The sequence below is a fragment of the Perca flavescens genome, chromosome 11 (genome assembly GCF_004354835.1).
Source record: "Perca flavescens isolate YP-PL-M2 chromosome 11, PFLA_1.0, whole genome shotgun sequence".
NCBI lineage: Eukaryota > Metazoa > Chordata > Actinopteri > Perciformes > Percidae > Perca > Perca flavescens.
Genome location: NC_041341.1, coordinates 33,484,863 through 33,507,737, shown reverse-complemented (window position 1 = coordinate 33,507,737; position 22,875 = coordinate 33,484,863). Strand labels below are relative to the sequence as shown.

The 22,875-nt window shown below is 39.3% G+C and overlaps 2 protein-coding genes across 13 annotated transcripts in view; one reads left to right on the top strand and one right to left on the bottom strand.

Moving 5' to 3' along the window:
- Nucleotides 1-3,644, top strand: part of mlphb (melanophilin b) — a 52,262-nt gene extending 48,618 nt beyond the window's left edge. For 10 of the 11 annotated variants that reach the window (XM_028592192.1, XM_028592190.1, XM_028592195.1 and 7 more), the window contains 2 exons: nt 867-961; nt 3,334-3,644. In XM_028592192.1, coding sequence (XP_028447993.1) covers nt 867-961; nt 3,334-3,360 — 122 coding nt within the window. In that variant the 3' untranslated portion in view covers nt 3,361-3,644. The remainder of the gene's footprint in view (nt 1-866; nt 962-3,333) is intronic. The other variant, XM_028592193.1, reaches the window with a different exon arrangement.
- Nucleotides 3,645-16,125: 12,481 nt separating this feature from the next.
- LOC114564454 (ras-related protein Rab-17) lies at nt 16,126-22,192 on the bottom strand. Of its 2 annotated transcripts, none has more exons than XM_028591805.1 (5): nt 22,070-22,192; nt 18,788-18,939; nt 18,552-18,677; nt 18,330-18,423; nt 16,126-16,996 (listed from the first exon to the last, which is right to left on the bottom strand). In XM_028591805.1, the coding sequence occupies exons 1-5, from the start codon at nt 22,101-22,103 to the stop codon at nt 16,866-16,868; spliced, it is 537 nt and encodes a 178-aa protein (XP_028447606.1). In that variant the 5' UTR covers nt 22,104-22,192; the 3' UTR covers nt 16,126-16,865. The 2 variants fall into 2 exon arrangements, with proteins under 2 accessions (XP_028447606.1, XP_028447605.1); XM_028591804.1 differs by lacking the exon at nt 22,070-22,192 and adding an exon at nt 19,930-20,293.
- Nucleotides 22,193-22,875: the final 683 nt, after the last annotated feature.

Sequence of the window (22,875 nt, the reverse complement as noted above, 5' to 3'; positions counted from 1 at the left end):
GGTTGAGTTTTGAAGGTAAAGATTGCAGGTTTTAAACACGTCGTTAAAGGACAATTCCAGCGCAAAATGAACCTAGGGGTTAATAAAATGTGTACAGAGTCGACCGTTCTTTGGGATAGGTTTTCATGCTAATCGAATGTGACCAGTTTTATCGCAAACCACTAATTAGCTTATAGCGCTAGTCGTCGGGGCACAGGTAAAGTAAAAAGAAATCACTATTTCTACATCACTGACAAGGCTCAAAATAGCACCACACTTCCACGGTAGCATAATGAGGGTCCCTAAATGTAAACACAAGCATTGAGAACTTTGTAAGTGGACAGACTGTTTATTAAAAAGTTTAGAAAGGCCGTACCGTTCACGTATACAGGCAGGCGCCATCTTGGTAAAACAGTCACGATCAGTCGAACAACGAACGCCGTGCAACCAGTAACATAGCTCAAGCACAGCGTTCGTCGTTCGACTGGTACACGTGTTATTAACTCCTAGGTTCATTTTGCGACGGATTTGTCCTTTAACGTTGTAAGATGGTCGCAGTTCGGTTAGGTTTAGGCACCAAAACTATTTTAGTTGAGTTTGTAAAACCATCATGATTTTGGTGCAAATCGGACGTTATTTCACTTCCGGTTACACATGTGACACTGAACATAGTTGTTAGAGAGGACCGAATGCTTCTAATTCACTTTCCCAGCAATGCTTTTCCAATAAAGTTATTAGTAGTCTTCCTCATCTGTCATTTTACAATTTTAGGTTAGTAACAAATTTACAAAGCAAATCACAGTCAGACTTTATAACTGTACCTAGTTTGAAAAAAAAAAAGAGCCAGTAGAACATGGATGTACAATGTAGTTGCTGTATGTTTCCAGGCCAGGTGGCCAGGTTTGAGAGGAACTCCTTCTACAGGGGCTCCCTGACCCAGAGGAACCCAGTGGCTAAGCCTGAGACCAGGGCTACCTGTGCGGTATGACCCCGCTATACGCTGCTGCGTGCACTCAAGAGTTCAGTTCCAATAGTAGCTACCATTTGGGGAACAAAACTCATCTACACTGACACTGTAAAAAAAAAAAAAAAAATAGGATAGTCTGTCTTAAAGTTATTGAATGTTGAATTTAATGCAATAGTCTTACATTTTGAGAAATACGCTTACTTACGTTCTCAGAGGTAGATTAGAAAATTGATAGCACTGTCATGTCTGCACATTAACTTACACTGACATTGTACCATGCACAAAAAAATTGAAAAGATCGATTGAGTAGAGAGCTAGAGAAAGGACGTTTAGCTTAGCATAAAGACTGAAGACACCGGGAAACAGCTTGGTGTCAGCTCTTGGTGTCAGGCCACACACACACACACACACACACACACACACACACACACACACACACACGGACATTGCATTACTATTTTTAAAATACTTTGGTCACTACGTGTTAACTAGTGAGCTTTAGAGGTGCTGGTAAGCAGATTTTGTTACATTTGGAACAAGCCAGGCTAGCTGTTTCCAGTCTTGATGCTAAGCTAAGCTAACTAGCTGTTAGCTGTAGCCTTATATTTAACAGACGGAGTGGTATTGATCTTCTCTTCACTTGGCTAGAAAGCAAATAAGTGTATTTCCGAAAATGTCCCACCATTCTTTAAGAATTTAGTTGTTGTTGTTTTCCCAAATGGTTCTATTGCTGGAAACAAACTCTTCATTTACTTGTTGCACTGGGCTTGACTTCTACGGGTGGATGGTGGTTGGTTTCCAATCAGGCTTTGTGGTGATTTTAAATAACTGTATTTTCTTTTCTTTTTGCTTCTACTGTTTCAATCAAATAAACTATTGACTGTTAATATTAATGGACAACGCATCCGGTTCGGCAAAGTGCCTTAAACCTGCATTCTATCTGAATTCCAGCTGGAGGAGACTCCTTAAACCTGCATTCTATCTGAATTCCAGCAGGGGGCGACACATGCGGTTGCAAAAGGAGGTCGGTTTTTGTAGAGGACTATGAGAAAGTGACCCACTTCTCACTTGATTTATTACCTCAGTAAACATTTTCATAATTAGTTTATGGTCTCAATCGCTAGTTTTAAGTCTTCTGCAATACAGAATGATGTGATTATATTATTTGAATTATGGCTCGTTGATTTTAAAATCTGCAATAAAGCAGGGGGTGTTTTAAGGCGTGGCTATGATGTGATTGCCAGTGAAAGTGTGTAACATAACGTAGAGTGTAAGGGCTTCTCCCTCTCGTCTAAAATCGTCACATCCACAACCAGGATGGCTGCACCCATAACGGCAAACTCAATGACTCATAGCAGATCTCCACAAACCAATGGGTGACGTCACACATGCTCTGTCCATTAATATTAACGGTCTATGAAATAAACAAATTCTTGCATTATTGAGAATGTATGATCAATGTCTTTCAGTTAAGATGTTTCATTTTGTATAATTCTTTACACTAGATGATGGACAAATCTGTTTCTGAGTACTTGTATAAATTATTCTTTTCTACTTTTACTCACACCTTTTTGTTTTGCCTAAATTAAAATAAGCAGTGCATGGATCCTGCCAAAAGAACTGAGAACTATTACAGGTTGAATTAGAGAGAAACTGAGTGAAAAGTACATGGCTGTTTACTGTGATGTGTTTTCTAGTTATGTGAATTTAAAACACACTTTGTATCAGATCTGTCTAGGGGTGTCCCTGTTTGGACTGGCAAGGTTTATTAAAAGTACTCAGAGTTAATGATAAAGATTTGAAAGACAGCTATGCAATATACTTCCCAGGTAAAAAAAAATTCACAATACTTTTATTGGCCAAATGCAACAAGAGTTTTTTTGTCTTGGAGCCATGCTGTGGTCCAGTCTCCAGCGGTCCAGGATAAAGCCACAGCTTTAGTTCACTGTTAATGAGAGCTTTCATTTTCCTTTTATTATCACTATTTCAGTCAGACAACTTGCGTTAAAATTGTTGACAATAACAGCATAACATTGTGTTTGGCTCCCAGACTCTGACCTCAGATACGTTTGCATGCGATTTTGGGGAGTGATGACTAACTAGCTTGGAATATGTTGTCCATTTCCTGTTAGTTTGTTTTCTTCAGTAATCATTCGCAAACCTCACAGGTCAAACCATGATTCATAAGTCCTCATCGTGTTTCTAAAGGTTAACACCGACATTATAGAACTGTAGTTTCTGCTAGATTTAAGTTTGTTTCTCAGTTCCTATGAATGATTTCATGGCTAACGGTGAATCCATTAACCCAATCAAAGCATGACATGATTGATTATTTAACTGTTGAACAGCCAATGATCATGTGTTTCTGTCTGTCTCTCTGTTTGCAGAAACCAGTAATGACGCAGGGCTCATGAGGAGGAGGCTGAGCATTATGTGACCGCATTACAGTTTGTAATCAACTGAAATTCCGCTGGAATGAAAGAGATTCCTATTTAAATTTCAGACTGTCAACTGGGATGGGGGTGTTTACATTTATATTTAAAACCGTTTCCTTGTGATATTGTTGTATTATTTTACTGGTATAGATCCAAACCAAGTATATGTTGGAGTTGAACATTATGTGCACTAACTGCTAGACTGGCATCTTAAGGCCCTGACACACCAACCCAATAATCGGCCGTCGGACAGTCTGGCGAGGTCAGTGACGTCCGTCGAGTCTGTTCAATGGTGATTGTTCGGAAATGCGCCGGGACGTCCGTCTTTTAAACTGACCTTTGTCGATCTGAAATGGGCAGTCGGACTCAATGGCCAATCTGATTGGTGGAGTGAGACTATAGCCCGAAATGGCGAAGCGGGACAAACGCTTTCGCTGTGTTCCGAGGCACTTTTTTGACAAAATCTGAGATTGAAAAATCTTTTTAAACTGACCTTTGTCGATCTGAAATGTAGCCTTTATTCAGCAACTGTATGCTATTTTATTAAAACCTACAGTGGTGTGAAAAATGTATTCAGAAACACAATTTAAACAATAGTGAACTATTTTAAATGAAGGTGTTTATCATTAAAGGAGAAAAAAAAATATGAGACTATATTTCTGAACAACTGCAACCAAGCGCGTTTGCCACGTGCAATGAGGCTTTTATGGCCGGCTTTGGAGAAGTCCTAATTCAGACCCATGACGGCCTTTTTGACCATCTCAATAGGATTCAGGTCATTTCTGGTTTTCATTTTTTTCGCCATTCGGTGGTGGACCTGCTGTTATGGAGATGTATTCAGGATCTCTTGGTAGACAGCAGAATTCATAGTTCCTTTTATCACGGCAAGTCTGCAGAATGTATGTTCTTTTTTTATGAAATCAAGTTGGACACACACCTTCCAAAGAGTTCCACTTTTGTCTCATCGGTCCACAGAATGTTGTCCCAAAAAGTCTTGGGGATCATGTTGTTCGAGGCACTTTTTTGACCAACTGCAGGCCATTTTTGCCCAGTCTTTTCCTGATGGTGGAGGGAGATTGATCAGTCCGACTGGCTTTTCTGCCAATGGTTCCTGGGAAGGTTCACCACTGTTCCGCCATTTGTGGATAATGGTTGGTGTGTCAAAGATGGCCTTTCCAGGGTGTATTGGCCTCCTTGCAAGTTAATGTATTCACTATTTTATTGTGTGAAAAAAAAGCATTCTAATTTGCTATTTTAATCTAAAAACCTAGTTATTTATTCAAATATTCACACAGTTGTCCTTGACTTTTGTTTAAATTGGTTTGATGTTCCGAAACACTTAAGTGTGACACACATGCAAAGGAACAGGAAATGAGGAAGGGGGCAAACACTTTTTCACACCACTTGTAGTTATTTATTCAAATATTCACACAGTGCAAATGGAAACATGAAACGCAATGTAAAATATTTCCAGAGCAAAGCAGCATTTTAAATGAGGCTATTTATAGCCAGTTGAAAAACTGTGGAAGAACAAACCAAACAACATTTTTACATTTTCCCTTTTTTTTATTTTGGTTAAGTTTAGTTTATTTCTGCAAAATCTTCACATTCCTTTGGTGTATTATGACACAATTTCTAAAAGGCATTCATAGTAAACTTGTGAATTTTTCAAATGTTTTCCTTTTTGTTTATGCTAATAAGAGTTTTAAAGGTTCTAAGTGTAATTTAAGAAAACCCTTGTAATTAAGGAAACCAGTGTGAACCAATCTCAGCCTCCTGTTCGCATTCCGTAGGCTCGAGCGACCATCGGCCAAAACAGTTATGTGATATACACCAGGCCGAGACAGACTGGCAATATGTTTAGAATGCTGGAAAATAAATTGCAATCGTATTTAGAATAACTCTAGCTTGCCCTTTCCGAATCACTCCTTCAGCCAACGCCACACAGCAACAAACATCAGATCCGTGCCGCACAGCCAAGCCACAGTCAGCTGGCTAATCTTATCTTAAGATATGGTTAGCTAGTGAACCTTGCATCGCTCTTGGCTAGTAGAAAGCAATCAGTTAAACAGCTTTGCTTTGTATCGTTTCATCATTTATTCTTGGCTTAAACACCTTTTGTCATAATACATACAAGTTAGTGTCATGGATCACGTTAGGGAAGTAATTTTGCAAGTATTTAGCTTGCAATAATGTTAGTGACCAAGCACGCTAAGGTTAGCCAGCTAGCTGGAATTTAGCTACGCTGCATAGATCTGGTGTTTGTGTCGTAATATTAGCTGATAAAGTAATTTGCATACAGCAAACTAGCCAATTTACCAGCCAGATCAGCCCTGGGAGTCTGGATGAATTAGCTGACATTATTCACTCAAGACTGTATTTTGCTATGTTAGCTAGCTAGCATTTTGTCAAGCAAATGCAACGCTAATGTTGCTGCCATTACACAGGTAAGGACCAGCGCCAGCGGCTGCAGTAACTCGAATACTGGGTCTAACGGCAGCAACAGAAAGTTTGCTAATCCGGGAAGGCGGTCCAGGGCTCAGGACCCGCAGCACTGGGTCCTGTGTTTCCTGAACCCAAGCTGCCACAGCCACCAACCAAAGGTCCATCTCAGAGCCGAGCTGAGGAGAGGCAATGGACTCTGGACAGCGCATTATGTCATAACCTTCGGATTTTTCCAATCCATCACATTGAAATCAGCCAACAGGCTGGTTATAGGCAAGGTCTCATATTTTGAGTTACGTTACAATCGGTTCGCCCATTGAAAAAAAAAAAAAAAAATTACATATGTAGAAATTACACATAGAACCTTTTTTAAGGATTTTTTTTTTTACTATTTTTACATAATCATTAGTTTTATATTAACTTGCATCCTGTTTATGAGGCGGTACAGCTGTACACTCAAATTGCATTTGAAAAGGCCCCTAAAAATCTCTTTGCACAATGCAAAGAGAAACAATTTATTTTCCTATTTTCTAACAGGAACTTTTTGAGAGTAAGTTATGCACAATTCTAAATGTTTCATCAATTCTGTTCTAGTAGATGATAAAGGAATAGCAATATTTTTAAATTGAAGATGGTTTCATGATAATAATTCTATTAACTGTTTGCACATACAGACGGGTGACACACCAAAGGACAAACCTACTCTGAAAATGCAGATGTTTCCATGCAGGTTACAAAGGTTCACTGAATGGCGATGATATGAATCCTATGGCCTTTGCAGTCACAGATTGTCCTTGAATTAGTCACCCATCTGTAGATTTTCAAAATCCTGTTCTGCTTTATTTTAAGTTGAAGCCCTTACTTAAATTATCTGTAATTCTAATTATGCTGTAACAATGTTTGTCTCATTAGTCGTATTAAATTATTTACAAACTAAACATTGTCATTTCATCTTTTCTTTTTAACCCCGAAGTAGTTTGTGACCTTTGGGACCATAAATGTGACATCAAACAGCATTTTATACAGCAGTATCCTGCTACTTCTGTTTTGTCTTTGCTGGCTCTTGCTGTAACAGAACTGCATTATCTCTCTCAAATCATGCTTTTATTGTTGACACAGCATTGGCAGCTTCCCATAGCATTCAATCTGCCTGTTCACACATTCCTCTTCTTATATGGCCTAAATATTTAAATATCTTTGAAAAATGACATTCCAGAGAGGCTATTTTACAATACACAAAAAGTTGTGTAAAAAAAAAAAAACTGAACTGACCCACCGTTTATCATTTAGTTCAGTGGTTCCCAACCTGGGGTCCGGGCACCCCCAGGGGGGGCGGCAAAGATCACAGGGGGGGCGCGAGTCTTTATCTGGTTTGAGGTTGAGGTAAAAAAAATGTTAAACAAATTATGATAATACACTAGAATATCTAATGTATACAAAAGTCAGTATGAAAACTATATATTTTGTTGTATCCTCATTTTTCCTGCCGCCACTGCATCACTATTTTATGAATGAAACATGGCGGAGAAACAGTGCTGATAACTGCTCTGTATCAAAAAAGAAAGTAAGGCTCTCGAGAGTTACCTCAACTTCGGTTTCGGGCGGGGGGGGGGGCTCAGCTTTTCTTAGACATGAGTAGGGGGGGCCAAGGAAAAAGGTTGGGAACCACTGATTTAGTTTATAACTTTAGGTTTATGAAAACCTTTGCTTCTCTGAAAATCCTTTCTGCTGGTTGGAACGGAATGGAAATTGATTTATTTGAAACGGGGACAATGCACAAATAAACATTAAACTTATTATAGAATATGTCTTGGGCCAGGTTATAGCAACAATTGCTAATTTCCACCTGTAGTCCCTGGGCAGGTATGACAAATTAAAAAAAATAAATAAATAATTAATTTTAAATAGAAATATCACAGGACTATAAATGACATGGTGTCCATAGTAATTCAAAACAAACCGTTTAGTAAAAACAGGGGGCGCCATCAGCCCACTCACTCTCTCTCTCTCCCCCCTCCCAGCACACACACTTAAACAGTTCAGCAGCAGCAAGTTGACATTCTCAGGCAGACACTAATTAAAGTATTTGAAATTTGCAGCAACAACTGATGGTGTGGAATAAACAGAAGAAAGAACTAAGTAGTTATAGCATAATCAACGATGGTTGCCATTACTGAACGAAGAAAAGCGCACCACCGCTTACAGAAATGTAAAATGCCTCAACATGCAACTCACTGGAAAAGATCTTCTTACCACAGATCGTCTTTGAAAAGCTTAACGATGTTGCCATAGTTATGAAAATATCACAATGTAACACTTTAAAGTTTGACTTTGTGATGCAACAGCACCCCAAATCCAAAAATACTTTCCCAGTTCATTGGGGAACTTCTTGGATTTGGTGGTGTCATTGGTGCACAATTGCTCCTTTCCAGTGAAAGCCAGGTCTCTCACACACACACACACATTGGGCAGCTCCATAAGGATATATTATATTGTGTATCGTTCTTGAGAGTAGGGTAACATCAGCATATTAACATATGCCTGCCCCACCTGCTGGAATATAAAGAGATGATGGAAGAACTGATAAACGGAGATACCATCCGCCTCAGAGCAGGTCACTCCGAGACAACACATTCCTTTGTCGTTCACTCTCACTACAGTAATTGCTTGTGTCCAGTGATTGAGATTTACATTAATGTGACCATTCACACCTAGACTGAGAGAAGGATTTGCTCCGGTTCAGTTATCATTCCTGCACCTGTTCAGCTCCTGTGGTCCGACGGTAAGTCTTCATTTTTGTCCAATATTCCTGTAAATTCTGTACAATATTGTTTGGATCAGACCTGATGCCAGATATGAGCCAGAATGTCGATTCAAATGTTTTTTTGAATTTAAGGGGGGAAAAAACTCCTTGAGATATTGGTGCTAATGCATCAAAAGTGATTTTTTTATTATTTTTTTTAAGTGATCCAGAGTGCAGACTACATGCATGTGATGGGCAACATTATCAGTGGAGAGCCCGGATCAATCCAGTCATTGTATTTCCTACATGTTCCACCTCTGATGGTCGTCCTTATCAGCTACAAACTGATATTTGACACTATGTTCTGTGTTCAGATGTGACTGATTTTGTGTTTGGGGTTCGGCTCCAGGTCGAGCTGCGATGAGGGTGTGTGCAGTGTTCTGTGCTGTCCTGCTGCTGCTGAGTCAAGCTCTGAGTGGATCTCATCGAGACCGCTCCATGATTATCAGAAGTAAGTGATCCCTTAACTAATGACCCAAATATATGGAGACCCAAAGTGTTCAAAATCAACATGAATACGACATTTTAAAAAACAATACTAAAATGAATAAATACAGACAAACTATACAATATAACCATTCAATTTTAACATAATTGATTATTTTTTTCTAAACTCTGCTTCTTTTCTAATGTACTTTTTCCAAAGTCTTTTTGTATTGCTGTTTTAATTTATAATACCAATACCAATACAGTCTTTGATTGGCTGTCGGATAACCAATCGCATAACTTTGCCCATTTTACAATTACAGATTAATTTATGAAGTAAAACAACAAAATGGCATTTCTTAAGAAGAAACGCTGGATTTACATACAAATGGCCTAGAGTGAATACATTATTGTGAAATGAAATATCACTGCCTTATAATATGCCAGGTTTCTTTCAGAATTTTGTCTATATTATACATTTTGTTTGTATTTGTTTAAATTTAAATTTTATAATGTACTTTTTATTGTTTAACGTTAAACACTTTAGGTTTCCATACATTTAATGCTTTAAAGACCAGGGATAGCTCTACCTATGTGTTTTCAATGGTGTGAGCGCCACAAACACATTTGCATAGATACCACAAGGGTGAAGCATGACAATATATTTGATTTTTCTTTTGTTTCATTCTTTTTTTTTTCTTTTGTAACTTAAGTGAACTGAACCCTTAAACTAATTTCTCTGTAAATGTACAGTAACTAATCCTCTTCCTATAGTCTTAATATCCTTCTTGCATACTAGAAGTGGGCCAACTTGTATGGCAATTTTTTTATTACTTATAGCACATAATGAAGGATACAGTATTGTTATATGATGTTTTAGGGGATATGTTGTTATTTTGGTCCTAGCCGGGACTACCATGGTTGGCTGCTATAACACAGCCATTTAATGAGACTTATACGTGATGAAATCTGGGATTTGTCTCTTCTTTACATGTCCCTTCATCGTCTGTGTTGTCCAGATCCAGACATCGATGCTTCCTGGTATACAGGCAGAGGGATCAGACCCGTGGGGAGGTTCGGCCGAAAAGTTGCAAGGAGAAATAAGCATCTGGCTTTCATCACAGCGAACGTTTATAGACCAACAACTCACGGTGACGGCAATGTTTGGATTACACACTAAAAGGATGATTAAGTAGTGTGTTCTTATTTTTTTATGGTCACATTGGTTTTGTTTATTTACTTTTCAAACATATTGCACAAGTAATTTTCTGTAAACATAATGTAAAGGAATTACTTTTTTCTAAATATAATATCATGATCAGTTTTAAGATTGCAAGTATTTTCAAGAAGGTAAAAATGAAGCAAAATTTTCTTTTTAAAATGTGTTTCTAAAAATCCATGAAAACGTGTTGTAATTTAGTAAGTCCTGGAGAGGGCTTTATATGCTAATTAAAATGAACTAAATGGAATCCCTGAGTTTTATCCCTGATGTAGCAGCGTTGCATCACTATGTGAAGCAGAAAGAGAAATGTATTTGGTTTCAAGATGGCATTTCTTTATTGTCAAGTTAAGAACTTGATGCATACTGTACGTCATAACCGTTCTTCAGGCTTTTGTAATTTTGGACCCGTAGCTGCCCCTTTCACACCGCCTGTTCAGTAGTATATATGTATAGCTGAATGTCTGTATAAGAGTAGTCTTCGCTTTGCCAGACCTTCCTCCACAGCGCTGCGGAGGATGGTCTGGCTAGTCCACACAGCATTCCTGGATGGGAGAAAAACGTGCTCTGGTTTATTGGCATTTCTTTAAACCAATCACAATCGTCTTGGGTGACGCTGAGCGGCGGACAGAGCCACGGTGCCTCTGCAAAATAGCCTCTGGAAGGAACTTGTTTTGGTGGAACGTTTACGTTCAAAAGTAGTTTTAGTCGTGCAACAGAAAACTCAGATTGGACAGATAGTGTAGCTAGCTGTCTGGATTTACCCTGCAGAGATCTGAGGAGCAGTTAACCATAGTCCACAGAAATCCACCGGAGGTTAGAACGCCAACACAAAGGAAGTGACGGACATCCGGCTGGAGAGAGGGACATCCGGCGGAATTTCCACTGGCAACTGAGCAATCCCGGAAGTGGAAGGTCGTGGATATAGACTATAAAAGAGTCCATCTCTGGCTGAACTGGCTGACTCCTCTTAACACATTAATAGCACAAAATATATAGAATATATGAATATAGGCCTACTGATTTGAGTTATTATTGAACATAATAGCCCAAACTGTGATAGTACAGAAAGTCATCTCTGAATGTGTATGACACAAATTGATTTGCAGCTGAATGGTCGTGTATGGGAAAAAAATCTCTGTGGTGCATCATGTAACCTACAGTTCCAACCATGGCCTCTATACACAATATGGAGACACCAGACACATGCTTTGTTAGCCCTTCTAGCTTGGCTACTTCTATTGAAAAACTTGTACTGTAAAAGACCCATGTAGTCAGAGGAAAAGTGCAAAACAGAATTGTCATTCAAAGTTGGAAATGTTATCATATTTATGTATACATAACTATTAAATTAGATTTTCCAAACCACATAAGGAAGCCTTCAATTCTCAATTAAGCTACTTATTGTGTCACCTCAATGCAGCATATCGTAACTTTAAGTTAAAAAAAAACAACTTTAAATTGAATCAAGAATGAAGCATTAGTTTACTTCTGTACTTCATTCTCCAGATCTTTATCACTGATTTAACCTCACTTTGGTTGTATTTACAGTTTGAGAGTTTTAAATGAATTAAAGCTGGTCTGAGATCACTGAAGGAGTTTGCACAACATCTGCAAAATCTGAAACAGCAGTGCTGAATGTTTTTATTCACAAGATTTATACACTTATGCACCAAATAATTTCACTGCATTTCATCCAGTCAGGGTGAGGTGTTGCTTTTTTTTTTTTTCTGTGAGGCATCCAAACCAAACAAGGACCAGTGGCCCTTCGGGCTTTACAGGAGCTTGGTTTCAATCAGCACGATAAAGCCCTGTTTCAGTGAAGATTATCATCAAAGATCTCAGCAATGTCTTAAATCACTAAGCAGTAAAAAGTCCACATTTGGAGCCATTCTGCAGAGAAAAACTTGTGTGTGCGTGTGTGGTAATGAGAGAAATGTGTTCATAGAGCAGGACTGCAGGGAAGAGAAGTCACTCTGTATGGAAGCTTCCGCTGGCCAAATGCAAACAGAAATACCATTTTACCTATTGTCAGCAGAGTCTTTAAAATCCTGGTGTTATTAAAGCAAAGGGACAATATTTGTGTTATGTATGACTGTGATTGTCATGTATAGCGATTTTAATCCAAAGAAGATTATTTTGCATTACACATTTATAAAGCATTATGCCAGAAAAAAAACGTGCAACACTAAACACTTCCTGGTCTATGGAACACATACAGATATACGGTAGAGGTCGACCGATAGTGGATTTTACCGATACCGATAGCTAGGTTGGGCCATATTTGCCGATAACCGATTAATCGACCAATAGTATTTAGAATTGATACTGGATAAAACAGTTGACAAAATACATAAATTTTTTCAAAAAAAGTCCAGACACTTTTGCCAATAATCAAAATAATAATGTCATATTTATTGATATCACTCAATAAATGTATTGATATTACTAAAACAGTTCTCCTACATATTTGGAGTCATCCAGTGCAAATGTATGCCAAATCTCAAAACAGTGACGCCATTCTTCTCTGTAGAACGGTTTAGAATGTTTAGAACTAGCCTGACGTGGTCCTACTCAGATTCTAGTCAGAATGTGAGTCTGAAACCGGGCTGTGATTATGGGGCGTGTTCAAATCGAACCAGGAAAAAAAAATGCCTCTGCATTCATTGGATAGACCCTTATATACTGTCTATGGATAGACCTACAACCGATCAGAGCAATGGAACTCAACACTGTGTATCGTCTCCATAGCAACCACTCTTTGCACAATGCATTGGTTCTAACTTCCGACTTTTAGACTTTTTTGAAGCGGGATATATCATTTGTTGCGCGTAAATATAAACGTGGATAACGTTAGTGATGGTGACATGCTCGCTACAGTCGCATTTCTAGAGATGAATCGGTGAAAACACGTTTTATTTCAATGAGTCACGGCTTTGTTCTGACAGCGCTGGGCGCTCCCTCTCTTCACTCTCTCTCTATCTCGCTCCACCATATAACGCTACCGTGCTTTCGGGCAGTTGTTGATGCTCCTCCGCTGAGGATTTTAAAATGAATGCGCTGTCGATTCTACACATCTCAATTCTCCAGCGGCAGCCACTAGACGGATCGTGGACGATTTGGGTCGGACTTGCGTTCATTTTTGTCAGTGTTTAACCGCTTGAGGTTAGTTAGCCTACTGCTAATGTTTAGCGTCATCTCAGCCTCGAAAGCAAACAAACATACCGTTGTGCTGTTCTTTCTCTACTAATGCAGCATCTATTCAACAAATTAATGACTTTATAATGATATGACAAAATGTACTGTACATACCTTTTTGCTGTCGATGCTTTAAACGTGCATCTGATGTCACCCTTCTCCGCACAGCATGTGTTCTCCGTGCAACGCGCAGTAACACGTGTCGAAAATAAACAACACAAGGCATCAGTGATAGTTTTTGTTTTGCCTCTAGAGGAGCTATTGTAATGCATGATGCCAGCAGAGCCTTCTCAGCTCTGTGTACTGTGTAATGAATGACAGCATGCGCTTCTCAGCCGCTCCAGCAACGGCATGGATTTTTGCCGATAACGATAGTTCTACCAATCAACTATCGGTGCCAATTAATCGGCAAAACCAATGAATCGGTCGACGTCTAATATACAGTATATCAATCTAATGTTGGTGTGTCAAGTATGGAGCTGGAATTGTAATGTTTAGCCTGGTTTAGCATAAATCAGAACAGATATCTTTCTTTCTTTTTTAACATTTCGCACAAGCAATTTTTGAATGGGACACCAATAGTACAGCCAAAATTGTACCGGAATAGGATATGTGTACACAGAGGAAAGTTTTTTTACAATTTTTTTCCTAATCTTAACTAATCATATTGGTGTCTAAACTTAAAGGAGAATTCCGGCCAATTTTTACGTTAATCTTGATCGCTATAGCTACGTGAGTACCCCGACCCAAATCAGTGCAGGTAACACGGAGAAGCTGCAGCTACATACTACAAGCGTCCCCTGAGCTAAAACGGCAGTGCTCGGGGCAAGTTTTAGAGTGCCTTTGTGCCTCTTAACAGACACAAAATGCAATTAATATGTCTGTGCCACATGAACAGGGCCCTTACGTGTCAACAAGATGCGTTTTCAACTCAGACATTGTTTAAATTCACCTACCCTGGTCCCTGTCTCGATCCTGCCAGTAGCTAGCTTGCCCTGCTAGCTGATAGCCGTTAGCTGCTAGCTGCCGTTTGGTGAGTGTATTCAGACAGGTTTCTGTGATAATCATCCCAAAAAAAAAGGCTTGCACAGTAATAGCGTTACTGAAGCCTAGCTGTTGCATCGCGCAGTCTCCTGGGAATTCAGTTGTAGCAGAAAAAGGTAAACAGTAATTTGCAGATTGGAGCGTAGTGTGTGTGAAGAGTGAAAAGCGGAGTTGTTTATAAGGGAAGAAGCTTGGAGTATGAAGAATATAGCAGATATGCAACACACGGAAGAGCCTTTTGAGTTTGATGGTCATCCTTATTTATTCGAACCCGAGTATACAGACGAAGAATTAGCCTCAAGAGTTGGAAAGAACGAGACTGACAGACAGAGGGGAAACAGGCAGATGAACTCGCTGCTCCAAGCACAAGCTAAAGGTAGCCTTCAGTAACTGGGGGACATAGCCACACCACCGGAAGCTCCGTGGATTTTTATTGGGATGATTAGCACAGATGCCTGGCTGAATACACTCACCGGACGGCAGCTAGCAGCTAACGGCTAACAGCTATCTGGCTGTACACACTCACCGGAGGGCAGCTAGCAGCTAACAGCTACTACCGCACTACTGTTTTTTTTTAGGGGGGAATACACTTCAAGACGTGACATGACCTGTCCTCTGGAGGACATAGCCACACCACCACCGCTCCGTGGATTGTTATTGGGATGATTATCACAGAAGCCTGTCTGAATACACTCACCAAACGGCAGCTAGCAGCTAACAGCTATCAGCTAGCAGGCCAAGCTAGCTACCGGCAGGATCGAGACAGGGACCAGGGTAGGTGAATTTAAACAATGTCTGAGTTGAAAACGCATCTTGTTGACACGTAAGGGCCCTGTTCATGTGGCACAGACATATTAATGGCATTTTGTGTCTGTTGAGAGGCACAAAGGCACTCTAAAACTTGCCCCGAGCAATGCCGTTTCAGCTCAGGGGACGCTTGTAGTACGTAGCTGCAGCTTCTCAGTGTTACCTGCACTGATTTGGGTCGGGGTTTTTTCTATCGAAAGTACTCGCGTAGCTATAGCGATTAAGATTAACGTAAAAATTGGCCGGAATTCTCCTTTAACTGTCGTCACCACATCATGGTCACCTTTTGGACCAAACCACTGTGAGATGAAAATGTTTCCAAACTTAAAATGCATTTTCCATTTCCAAGATTGTATATATCCATTTAATATTTACAACAGCGTGGTTTTTAATAACCGTTTTAGGGGGGACAGCCCACCCTCCGCATGATTTCCACCTATTCTTACAATCGAACTAAATTGCTATTCCGTTTTACTAACTTCATTTGGTTGAATAGTTACCAAATCAGAGATGAGGGCAGTGACTCATGTAGAACCAGGCTCGCTAAACGTATCCTGACTCCAGCTGCATATTCAATTGTTTACTTTATTGTTTCATTACTTGTAGTAATAAAACTTATATTACATATAAGTCTCACTCTCGGACAGAAACCATCAAATAAGCCTATTTTGCAAAATGTTAAAACTATTTATTTATAATCTGGTTCAGTTAACCATAAGGTGGCAGAACTAAAGAGACAACACTAAAACAAAGAGTGACACCCAGTAAAAATGGTCAATATTTTTTGACATTTTGGAGTTCTTTATTTACCATTAAAGTTATACAAATTAGGCAAATGTATCTATCACTTACCACTGTCTCCCCCACCAGGGTACAAATTAAATCATTTCCATTTCCAGACCAGCAAATTATGGAAATACTTTCAAAGTTTGGACTGTTCGAATAAAGTTTTAAAAAAATATATATTATTAGGTTATGCTGGACAGGGTGTATATTGTAAAGAAGGGAATTTAGAGAACCACACTCAACGGAACTGTGCTCAGGGGATCTCCGCTCAGATGAATCACAGGCAGGAGACACTGAATGAAGGTAATTGGTATCAGTTCAACATCTGGCATATAGACACACACTGAGGGCATTGACCCTAGTCCTAAACCCACCGAGGAAAATCAGTAAAACAGATTAAACTCTTGTGGATAGATCGCTAGTACAACTGTAACACAAAAGCCAAGGACTTATACTGCATTAAAAATATTGAGAAGCTTTTAGCCTCAAGTAAAACAACATGGAAATGCATTCCTTGTTTACATTTCCACCACAATGCAAATTGCAGGATAAATGCAGTGTTTTGTCAGTGCACTGGTTAGTAGAATTAAACAGGCAGAGAACCACAGATTCAGAATCTAACAGCATTTGTTTTTTTCCTTCGGAGATGTTTTTTTTTTTTTTTTTTGTATATTGGCTGTGTTACCCAGTGCAGCTTTTAAATGATGAAGACAGAGAAACAAACACAAGAAGCAATTCATTTGACAGTGCCAGAGGTTAGGGTCCAACTTTGCAGCAGGATCCAAAAGGATTGAATGTGTCTCCACGATGCAGATCCACATGTGCCGTCTCCTTCCACTCTGACAGCCCTCCCTGCTGCGCTCCAATACACTCGTACACTCTGTGGGCTGAAATCAGACCTCGGTTACTGAAGGCATCATCACGCTCATCATCTTAGAGGCCAACTGGCACCTCAGACCTACACTTAGACAATGTCTCTAATACTACAAAGAAACAATTGCAGAAAACAGCAACAGAAAAAGAACAAGAAAGTTAACAGATGAGTTCTGTTGTGTATGTGCCTTTTTGACTATGATGTTTTACAAATATCAAATACTTTGCACATTAATTCTTTTTACTAACAATGGAAACAGGATAAAAAAAAAAACATGTATGCAACATCTAATACAGTCAGCAAGAAAGAGTGAAGAGCAAAAAGAGAAGGTGTATGAGTAGAGATGAGGAGGCTATTAATCTAGGGGTGTTCAACGTTTTTTAAGCCAAGGACCCCTTAATTGAAAGAGAGACGGATCAGGGACCCCCTACTACATATATTGTATCAAATGAAGTTGCATATTAATCTGGTCCTACAATAACTTTTAGGGCAGCCTAAAGAATTTATAGATACCTGTTCTTGCATACAATATTAAGCTATTCAAATAGCCTTAAAATTGTTGGCATGACTTTATAAATCATGTTTTAATGTTAAACACACATGTGGAACAGTCAATCCTTTGGGATGAACTGTATCTGCGGATGGCTACCTTAGTGACTACATTATTGGCCAGTAAGCCTATCATCAGTGGGGATTTATATTTGCTAATTATATGTTGGAATCATGTTAAGATGTTTACATTTTGAAAAAACTTTCAAAAATTAACAATAATTTGGAGGCCCCCCTGCAGTGACTCTGAGGACCCCGTAGGGGTCCCGGACCCCCTGTTGAAGATCCCTGATCTAGGGTGTTTGCATCCAATTTGTTTGCATAATAGTCTAGGAAAGGGTACCAAGATTTTTTATCTTTTTAATGAGCACTGAACTGTGCATCTGATTTTGTTTCTTTCTATTCTGACAACTGACATTACCTGACTAACCAAGCGTGAGTGTGACAATATATCGTACTTTTCATACTGCCAATAATTGTGTGGAAATTATAGATGAAGTGTGTTTGTATCTACTGCTCTCTAGTGGAAGATATGTGATCTTGTATCTTGGTTCCCAGAGATTAGTCTGTCAGGTAGACACTCCGTGACTGTATATGAATCCAGTTTCCTCTATTAAGATTAGGACACTCTAACAGCAACCTTAACCCTCATAGTCTTCTAGGATATTTCCAAGCATCTGATTGGCAGGATTTTATTGGGCAAAGCCAACCTAGGAGCCAACCTGGGAGGCTGCGTTCAGGCAGTAAAAGTCTCAAATAACTTCTTTATTGCAGTTCCTTTAACACCCTTTACTTACCTACAGCTAGCAGCAGCTGGCAGATTTGATCCCCTGACAGGGCTGATGTCTCTGTAAAAAATAAGCCCCTGTCATTGGCCAGACTCTGTCCTTCCTGCATGATGACGTAAACAAACCATATATTGCATGTCACAGATTGAAACAAACAGTAGATTTGACTCTGCATGTTGAATAGGGATTGATTGAGATTAAGGAAGGTGATCCTCTGTGTGTGTACTGTACCTGCACTGAGACTTGTCGATCCTGTGCCAGATCTCCCTTGTTGCCCACCAGCCATATGACCGTAGATCCGGGGATGTACTGTTTCTCAAGCTCTTTGAGCCACACTTGAGCTCTGATGAAGGTTTCCTATAGTGGCACAAACATACACAGGGATACATGACGGCATAAGCACCAAGATATGAGTCAAGATAAGACGAGATAAGTCATTTCCACGGTCAGGCGTCTGTTCCGTTTACCCTTTTGCTAATATCGTAGACCAGCAGTGCAGCATGGGCTCCTCTGTAGTAAAGTGGGGTGACGCTGTGGTATTTTTCCTGCCCTGCCGTGTCCCATATCTCAAAGCGAAGAGTGACGTCGCTCAGATGCACCACTCGGGTCAGGTAGGCACCTGAAGGGGCAGACAGCACAATGATACCTGGGCGCATTCATGGCTTGGTTCTTTAGAGATTGGTCCTGGCTGGACAACCCTGTCTCCTATGTTCACATGACCCGAAACTGCATTCTCAATTACGTTTCAAGGGAAACCCATCCTCCTACCAGTGACAGGCGCACATTTGAAACAGTAGCTGTTTAAAACACGTGGTTTACGTTGTAAATTGAAACAAAACTACTCTGTTAGGTTAAGGAAAAGATCGTGGTTGGGGTTCAAATAAATAGCCTTTGTTTATGTAGGCTACGTGACTTAAGTTAGGTATGTTACTTAAGTCAAATAAGCACAGCGGGCTTCCTGGGCAAACGCTGTCTTCCAACGCGGATTTTGAACACAGACTTTGATTAGAAACGTATTTGTGATAGGTCAAAAACGAACGTAATCAGGGACAAAATACGTGATTTAGACCTATGGAGCTATACAGCCATGAGACGTTAGCCTAGCTTAGCATAAAGACTGGAAACTATAGGGAACAGCTAGCCTGGCGCGTTCCAAAGTTAAAAAATATGCCTGCAAGCACCAATAATGCTTAACACGTTATATCTCGTTTGTTGAATCTGTACAAAAACTGAGCTTTAAAAACACAGTTTTGGTTTCTCCAGGAATTCACTGCTCCCCGCCAAGAAATAGACCACAACTTCTGTTTTTTACATTGTACATAGATTTAGTTAATGAGTAAAAATGTAAAAATTCTTCCGACAGAGCCATGCTATCTGTTTCCACTTTCTAGTCTTTCTGCTATGCTAAGCTAACCATCTCCTGACTGTAGCTTCATATTGACCTTACAGACATGAGAGTGGTATAGATCTTCTGATGTAACTCTCAGCGAGACAGCAAATAAGCGATTTTCACACCATTTAAAAACTATTTATTTGACTACTTTTCAGTATTAACCCATTTCAGTCTATGTGTAACAACTGCTATCTCAAGCTCCGATCATGAACTCACAGCCTACAGTAGGTGATGTAGTCCTGAACTCATCTTTGCCAAATCGCAGTGCCAGGCTGGACTTCCCCACGCCAGAGCTTCCCAGAAGGACCATCTTAACCCTGAGCGTCTGCACAGGTCTACTCAAAGTCTCCCTGCGGTGCTGAGCTCCTCCTGGCACCCTGGGGAGCTTTTCCCCCATCAAAAAGTTCACTTTACTCCAAAAGACTGATAAAATACAAATGGACAAGACAGGAAAAAGTCCAAGGATGTCCTCCAGCCCTGATTCCGTAGTCAGCCTTTATTCCAGTTAAAAAGCAACAGCTATACTCCGAAATGTATATGTCGTCTCTGTTGTGAGAGTCTGACACTGTGCCAGCTGACCTTTTTTTTTCTCCACAGGAAATAAAAGTAAAACCAAAGTCCAGTCCTAACTTGTAAAAGGCCAACAACATAATTTCACTTCCTTGTTTACACCCTCTAGTCAGCCATAAAACTTTCCAGGCCAGTCTTAGTTAGACATCACATGCATTCTCCACTATTTGTGGTCATTAGACCTCACACAGCATGACTATAGGTGTTAAATCAATGGTCAGGTTTACTGTGAATTACACTTGGGGATTCTTTTAAGGTATGCAAACAGAATAGGAAATGTTGGTCTTTTTCAAAAGTTTGGTGTTATTTCCCTTCTACTCAGCTATGTTCATTCAACTGCTACATGTCAGATACAAACAGAAGCTGTGTTCGGTTTATTCATAATGCACTTATGTATTCATACAGTTTGATAGATTTGATTTTTTTTTTTTTTTTTATTTCTGTCGAACAATCAACATACTGGTGAAGAAAGGCAAAACAAACTCAGATAAAAACATTAAGATATCACCCAAACATAGACAAATCAATATTTCCTCCTGCCCCTGCTTTACAATATCACATTAGTGTAGAGGAAACAAAAACAATATATACTGCATACAAAAAATGCAGGTCATGCAACATACACCGATAACATGATACAACAATACACTTTGACTACATTCCCTCCTTTATGTATTGGTCAAATATTGTTTCCGAACTGTATAATATTATGACTTTGTTTGATTTCATTGTTTAGTCCATTCCACAAGGTTACCCCACACAATGAAATACACATGAGTTTAACAAGCACATATCATTGATACTTAGCATGCTTTTTTTAATATGAATTCCTCATCACAACGTGTATTGCAAAGTATGTTGTATGGTAAAAATAGCTGGTGTATGTAATTAGAAATCCGACACAGAAATGTCCCTTTCTTTGTGCTCGTTTATTAAAGGTTCCACGGGCTTCTGCACAGACTGCAGCAAGCCTGTTGTCTCCTGTGTGTCTCCTTGCATGACACTGTATCAACACAGGAGGGCGGCCTTGCACCATTACCTACTTTAGTTGTTTCAGGATCGCAGTCTATGAGCATGTATCATATATATATATATATATATGTATCATATATATATATATATGTCATATGTTTTGATATTTTGTGAACTATTGCCACATTTTATTTAGAGTTTTAAACAAAAATTATTCAGAAAGGTTCTTTGCTGAAAATTACAACTGTCCCAATTAGCACCACAAATACAAACTGCGATTATCGTTGACTAATACAAACTACCAGCATGTGATTGTATACCCATACTCATGATATAGCCCAAGTCTGTCTCTGTCAATCATAATCAATAACATATTAAAATGAATCAAATAAGTTGGTTGATGAAATACTTTCAAGGCACACGAAGGCTACTGTTTATCCTACCTCTCAGTTTCTCCAGTAAGAGAAATAGGACAATGTGGGTGGAACAGCTCTGCATCAGGACTCTTTCACTGCTCACTAAGTTGTGAATCTGGACAAACTCTATTGCCCATTAGGCAATGTAATGATGGACAGGATTGTTTTAAGAACCATGTGTTCGGCCTTATATGAATTAAAAGTAAAAAGTGCTTTAGTAGTCAAAAAAAAATGAAAGTGTTCATATAAGATTGCAAAACAAAGTACTTTATATATGAATTATGAATAAATAACACATCAAAATGTGACAGGAAGTGTAAAAACTATCACAAAGGTTTCTCTATATAAAAAGAAGATCCAAATGATACAACAGTGATGCCACAAGTATTTCAACTCACCACTGTCTATTCCAAACCAACTATACTGCGCCATTACACATACAGGAGTAGGCCTATGGGATCTACTACAGTGTGCCCATTCGAGCTGATGTACTTTCTATCTCTTTAAGAAACTCTAGACTGTTTTTAGAGTTCGCTGGTCATCATTAAAAATAGCACTGGGGGTGTGAGAGAGTGCGATAGCCCATGCAGGAGCTGTAGTTTCTGGCTGTAATTTAACCCCTGGACATGTAGTCCCCGTCCAGAGGTTAATGCTGCATTCAGGTGCGCAGCGTAAATTCCGGACACTGAAAACTCACTCATTAAGTGCTTTGATTTGGGCCTGGTGTCATAGCATTTCTTTTTGTGGTTGTGATTTTAGTCAAGAAATTAACATAATTAAAGATGTATTCTTTAAGTCACTGTAATTCACTGTTCTTTTTTCCCACTGTAAAGTGTACACAACAAGTAGCCTAGAGAAGCTTGTAGGCCTATTATTTTGAAGCTTAGGCTTGGAATAATAGGCTGACTATCTTGGGTTTCAATTATGTAGGCTACATTCTAGATTCCCTTCTGTACAAATCACCCAAACAAACAAACAGTCCTCTGTATCAACTCATTTCATGATAATTCATAATTTAAAGATAAGGATATCCGAGTTATCCAAGAAAAGTGTTGAAATCTATAGAAAGTGTAATCAAGTGTGCAATTGCCTAATTGTTTTAGTAGTGTTGATTAAGGTTATTGGGGTACCATATGAACGTTGAATTGCCGCTTTACCAGTGTTCATAATTGCGAAAATAACCATCATTTCTATTATAACCCAT

Bases quoted from the DNA above. Each gene is read 5' to 3' on its own strand.
- LOC114564454 (XM_028591804.1), bottom strand. From the start codon at position 20,110: ATGGGGGAAAAGCTCCCCAGGGTGCCAGGAGGAGCTCAGCACCGCAGG. The intron at 18,678-18,787 runs GTAAACGGAACA...GTGCCACTATAG, and splicing joins TCTACGATATTAGCAAAAGG to GAAACCTTCATCAGAGCTCA. The intron at 18,424-18,551 runs GTACAGTACACA...GTCATCATGCAG, and splicing joins ATCGACAAGTCTCAGTGCAG to GAAGGACAGAGTCTGGCCAA.